This window comes from Miniopterus schreibersii (genome assembly GCF_964146895.1).
Source record: "Miniopterus schreibersii genome assembly, chromosome: 4".
In the NCBI taxonomy this organism is placed as follows: Eukaryota; Metazoa; Chordata; class Mammalia; order Chiroptera; family Miniopteridae; genus Miniopterus; species Miniopterus schreibersii.
The window spans coordinates 24,589,734-24,595,733 of NC_138105.1; the positions used below are offsets into that span (position 1 = coordinate 24,589,734).

The 6,000-nt window shown below is 49.5% G+C and overlaps 1 protein-coding gene across 1 annotated transcript; it reads right to left on the minus strand.

Annotated features, from left to right (window-relative positions):
- Positions 1–311: 311 nt before the first annotated feature.
- On the minus strand, positions 312–5,713 carry CCNI2 (cyclin I family member 2; the record flags this gene model as incomplete). Its single annotated transcript, XM_081134034.1, is given in 6 exon segments — positions 312–1,567; positions 2,187–2,465; positions 3,367–3,459; positions 3,463–3,507; positions 5,475–5,603; positions 5,687–5,713. Coding segments are annotated over 6 exon segments (612 nt in total). The 3' UTR covers positions 312–1,528.
- Between the last annotated feature and the right edge of the window lie 287 nt (positions 5,714–6,000).

Genomic DNA, 6,000 nt, shown 5'->3' on the forward strand with positions numbered 1-6,000 from the left:
TACCTAGCTAAGAGTCCCAGATACCTCCCACCAGATCCCCAAAGTCAGAGACAGCTGAGCTGGTGTGGGCCCTCAGGATGAGCCCCCACCCCACCCACGACAGTGCCCACTGACAGTGGAGGGAAGGACAGTCCTGGCCACTGGTGAGAGCTGTGGGCATGAGCTACACGCTGCCGTCAGCATCTCCATCTGTGCTGGACAAGAGGACAGTTTTGATAGAGCCCAGGAGATGGTATTCCAACTGTATCTGACTCAAGCAAGTCTAAATGCATGGTACACAATATATGTAAAATATGAATGAGACAGGGCTGCAGGGACTTAAAGTTTATTTTTACAAAAGCTCCAACAAGCAAATTTGTTTCAAGAAAAGGCTGGGGTTGGTAATGACGACAGTGCAGACACTATTACAGTATATCTGGCCTTGACCACTTTGCACCCAGGAGCAGATCCTACTCCCCATGGCTTGGCACGTTTACAAAAACTGTTCACATTGGAAAGACTTCACAAATCACCTCTAAATGTGTGGCTCAGTCATTCACTTCCCAGCACTATTTACACAGCTCCAGCTGGCATCTCTGCCAGCTGGACTCCACTGCTTAAAAAAATGGCTCTATAGTGTCATAGCTTTAGAGAGGCAGCTGGCTTCTCCCTCACACCCATGCCAATCGCCGCCTCCTCCTACTTCCGGCAGCACGGTGGTTGGAACAGGCCCGGCCTCAGAACCTGCTCATCAACAAAGCTCTCAGAGCTGCACCCCCCCATCCCAGGGGTCACACCTTGTAATATCCTTTAGCATAAAAATTTCTCTAGTTATTCCAATCAACTACTTTGCTTAAGAGTAACAAAGGAAAAATATTCTTAAAGCTTGATCAAATTACCGTACATGAAACAAAGCATACTTTATAATCCAGTCCTTGTAAAGAGAAGACCTAAGTCATGGCCAAATCAGGGTAATTGTAGCTGGAGGGTCTGTCCTATTTTTGCAGTGGCAGGCAGGTTGGCTGGGGCCTGGAGTGCTGCACGTGTGCTTGACATACGCCTGGGAAGCTGGAAGGACCTGGCCAGCTGGGGTGGGTAGAGCAGTAAGACCTGGTCAGTCAAAACCAGCCTGGCCCTTCGGCCCTGAGCCAGGCCCTCCTCTGGCCTCATACTCCAGCTCCCTTGGGGGCTGACAGAGTCCTTGCTGGAGACGGAAAACCAAGCTGCAGTGTAAGCGTTCATTCACTCTCCCCGGGAAAAGGCCCAGGGGAAAGAAGGGAGCAGGGTCATGATCTTCTCTTACCTCTAGTGACCCTAACCTTCCTTTCTCTCCGTTATTTTCTTCTAAGGACCCAGGCATTTTTTCTCAGTTGTTCTTCTAGGGCTTTCTTCCTTTCTTGTTACAAGATCCACAAAGCCTAGAATTTAGAAGAGGCCAAGCAAGGAGAGGTTGCCATTATGCTCTGAAGGGCACTGGGGTAGGGGCACAGGCTGGCAGGTGAAAGAGAAAGTTGTCTGTGCAGGAGGACTGAACACCTCAGCTTCTGCCTTACCAGTATCCTGCAGGGGCCAACTGGTCAATGCTGACCTGTAATTAGAACAGAGTGCTCACCCTTGGTGTAGAACCATTTTACATTCTAAGAAATGAGCAGCTGAGTGTCAACATGTTAGTTAGCACGGAGCAATTTCCGGAAGGGGTCCAATCGCAAAACTTAAGCACATTAACCTCACCACCTCGGGGACATCCATCTCCAATCTCAGTAAAACTGTCATGAGTCTAACTATGCATTCTATCCTACCCTGTCCATCCTGAGAGATTCTAACTCCCCAGTGCCTGGTGTCATCGATTCAGATAGAGAGTGAGAAGTTTGAAATTTATACTCCTCGGTATTAAGCTCTGGGCTGCTTCCTCCTAAACTGGACACATCCCTCCATCCTCTTGGCTATAAGGGCTGCCACTGAGATAAAGCTTCTCTCACTGTCAGAGAAACCCACCCAACTGGCCCAGTAAAAGGAACATGTGTCCCATACTCAAGTCCAGAGGGCATGCCAAGTGTGGAAAGCCTAGCCCTTTGGCAGACTCTTTACAGAGTCACCATGGCCAGAGCATCTTCTGGAGTCCACAAGGGCCAAGAAGGGCCATGGGTACCCTTTTGGCAGGTCAAGGAACAAAACAGAGCTTGGTCTGGGGCAAAGTTGATGTCTACCTGTGCTTTCTTTAGCAGATCAGATATAGGAGCACACCAGTCGGGCATGAGCCTCTCCAACTCTAAGGTGATGATGACCAAGGCCAGTGTGGAGCCCTTGAACTGCAGCAGTTGGTGGCCCGCCATACAGTGCTGCGGCTGCTTGGTCAGGGACGCGACGTGGAGGGAAGGATTCCTCTGAGGCAGCAGCTCCACCACGTGGGGCCAGCCTATGAACACCAGGGTGTGGAACTGGAGATTGTGGTTTTTAATGTTAGAACAGAAAACCCCATACTTTTCATATATCAATGACCAAAAGTGCAAACAATTTGAATTTCCATCAGGGAACATCAGATGTTGCCCAACCCCTTTCATTTCCATCCATGGCCCCACAGGGGCTTGAGGCTTAAATGCCCATTCTGTGGTCAAGCTGAGCTTCAACCTTGGAGAGAAAAGGCAGTCTGCTTTGTAACATGGCCATAAGAGGCCCAAAGTACCTAGATAACAATGTTTCAATTCTGAAAAATAGAAGCATGCTCTTCAAGATTAAGGCAGCAGAAAAGTTACTCTTATCTGCTTGACATGAGAAGAAACTCTGCAACTTGGCAACAGTGGCCAGTTTTTATAATGAAACAGCTCTTAGTGATATAATCTTCATGCTTCATAACAGACCAAAACCCCATGACATTTCCACATTGCATAATTTTGCCTTACTAACGGAATCATATCCTTAAGGATGACCATCATTCCCTAACTAAAACAAAAACCGACTAATATATTTTTTAAGTGCCAGATCAATATGGTCTAAAGCCTCAATAAGGATTGTGTGTAGGTGAATCAAGACAGCTAAGTGAATGTGTGTAAAGTGTAGCAAGAGCAGACAACTTTTTATGTACAGTATTCATAGAATGGAAAGTGAAATATTTTTGCAATGTGTATTTAAGAGAAACTCACCATAATAGTGCCGTCTAAAACTCTTTGTAAAGTTACTTTAATGTCCTTTAGAAGTGGGAGTCTGGTGGAACTGTGTTGGATTTAAGATATATTTTCAGTGTTCCGTATGTCATGAGCCTTGTGGGTCACCTTACTGTGGTGCATGTGCAAGGACGTGTGCACGCTTGTGCTTGGCCGTCCTTTGTCGTGAGCTGTTCCAAAGGCACAAATGAGTCTAGGGTAGACTCTGCAAACTCCTCGTACTTACTATGGTCAAGAAGTCCAGCGGCGTCCCAATATAGAGGTCCCAGTGCAGTTTGTCCAAAATAGCCAGCTCCATCCTCAGCAACTCATTCGGGGTTTAGCCAAAGCCAAAGTGCTTTACGAAGTCCTTTATGTGTGGAATTAACTGTAAAAAGAAAATAAAGAGGCCAAAGCCCTGTATCATGTCCTGGTAGCTTTTGTTTTCTTATCCATGGGGGCTGGACATCCATGAGCATAAAAGAGTTGTCTTCAAGCGGCCTGCCACAGAAAATACTTCTGAAAGAAAAACCAGCCCAGATCTAGACTGTCAAGTCCCTAGGTAGTTGTTACAATGCGTAGTGAATGTCACATGGTCACCCTCTGCAAACAGCTTTTGATTCTCAGCTGCACTCCCGCTCAAACCCAAAGGTTCTTTGGAGACAGGGGCTATGCCATTTTCCCTGTTCAGCTGCAGGAATTCACCCGAAGTTTTCTAGGGCCTGTGGGCTCTACCCCTCCCTGTTTCTCAGCCCTACCATGATTACTTGTGGTAGAGAGAAAAAGTAGGCTTTTGTTTCCTGGTCTACACATTCCCTTTAGCCTTGATTTGATGCAGTTCAGTTTTGGAAAAATGATGACTTTTCCCCTAGAGGGACTAATAAGGCTTGTTTGTCTCTGAGTAAACATTCAAGTACCAAGTGTATTAAAGACTTGGTCCTACTTTTTTAGATAAAGTATTACTATAACCCCCAGAAATACTTCTTTTAAAGGTCATTTACTTGATTTTCAGTTGGACGAAAGCAACTTTTGGGGGCATAAATTATATGGTAATAAACAAGAGTTAAAAGCATTTTTATTGAAGGGTTGGAACTGGACACAAGTGACTTTTTCTGCCCCCTCAGGCCCTGAGATTAGTTAAGGGAGACCCTGTGGAAATGGCAGTGGTTCCACTATCCCCAAAGGGGAGGGAGGGAGGTCTGGGAGGGTATTGGGAGAGGATCTTCTGAACAGACGCCACAGTGAAACTTAGAAGTTCAAGCAAGCCTGAAGCACTTATGGAGGTTTCTCCTCCACCCCCTGCCCCTCTCCGGAAAGGGTCCCAGAGTCCCTGAGGACCAGTTTCATTGACACAGCCAAGTCTTGTAGTCTCAAGCACCTTTCTTAGATGGAGTTTCCAGGGATGGGCATTAGGCCACATGGTGTGGGAGGCCTTTTTTCTAACTCAACTGCAGATGCCTCTGCTTAGTGGGAGGTGGCATCTGGTATCAACCAATGACACAAGATCTATTTGCCAGGAGGTCAGGCCTCTGGGTTTGCTGGGCCAGGAGAATTCAGCTGTTCTACTTCTCCATCTGTGGGCTCCCTGAGTCTCACAAGCCTAAGGAAGGGACAGCAGAGGTTGTGGGAAGTTAATACCTTTTTCAAAACGCCCACCATCCCCAAGTACACAGGAAACTTGGGTGTGCCCCCCAAAGCAGCCCGGAGTGCACTTCCAGAGGTGCATACCTCCTCTTGCTCCTTGACTTTTGCAGCAAGTCTCAAGGAAGTGATTGTGACCATGTGGACTAACCTCTCCTTTATCTGCGGTATGGAACAAACAACTGAGTAGAAGATGAGTACTGGAAACAAGCTGTAAAGCATTTGTGTGTGTTTTCTTTGAGAAATTAAGTTTCCTTTTTTAAAAGAAAAAAAAAAAAAGACCGACTATTCCTCCATAAATAAATTAGTGCCAGTTTTAGATTTGACCAGTGGAACCGCTGCTGATATCAAAACCACCGATGACTAGTCAGTAGTCCTTCCTTCCTTAGGGGACTGACTGGAGGGGTCCCTGTGACACCTTCTCAGGGAACACATAGTCCCACCCTGGCTCAGGCCAAGCTGGACAGGTCCAGACAAGCACACCCTGCCTTATCACACAGGAAGTCCTTTCCCAACGAGGTCATCTCAAGCTCCCCAAGTCCACCCCTGACCATCACAGGACACTAAGCCACGGGCACAGGGGTGGGATGTCCAGAGCTTCTGAGTCCAGCTCTACTTCCCCCAGCAAGTTCCTTAGTTCTGAGCACCTAAGTCGGGGAGCAGAGGCCAGTTTCCCCTCCACCACCCCTCGCCCTCCCTCAGTAGGCTCCCTACCTTTGCTGACACCAGGAGGCGGCAGAAGATAGTGAGAGCCAGGCTGAAAGTGGCCCGGGAGAGGCGAAAGATGCTCTCCAGCCGCAGGAGCTGCAACGCGACTTCCTGGAAAGTGTCCCCGAGCTCCACCTGCTTGCAAGAGGGAGTAGGGACGGCAGGGAGGTAGCTGGTGGCCGGGCTCGGTCCCTGCTTAAGGTCAGCAGCCCCTTCACCTGAAGTCGCGGCGGGACGCAGCGCATCCCGGTCTCCCGGCGGCTCGGCCACGCGGCCCCCTCCCCGCGCCCCTTTTCCGCCCTAAGCAGAGCCCCCGACGCGCACAGGGCCTCTTCCCGAGCACCTACTCGAAGGGCGCCCCCCCTGCCCCCCCCCGCACCCCAGCGAGAGAACCGGGGAGCCCCGCCCCGTGCGTGGGGCGGGGACGCACCTGGGTTCACGTCCCGGCCTCCAGGGTGCGGAGCGCGCATGAGATGGGGGACGCAGGTGCCCCCGGGAGGGCCCCGTCCCGGGACCGGTACCTGGGGGGGGG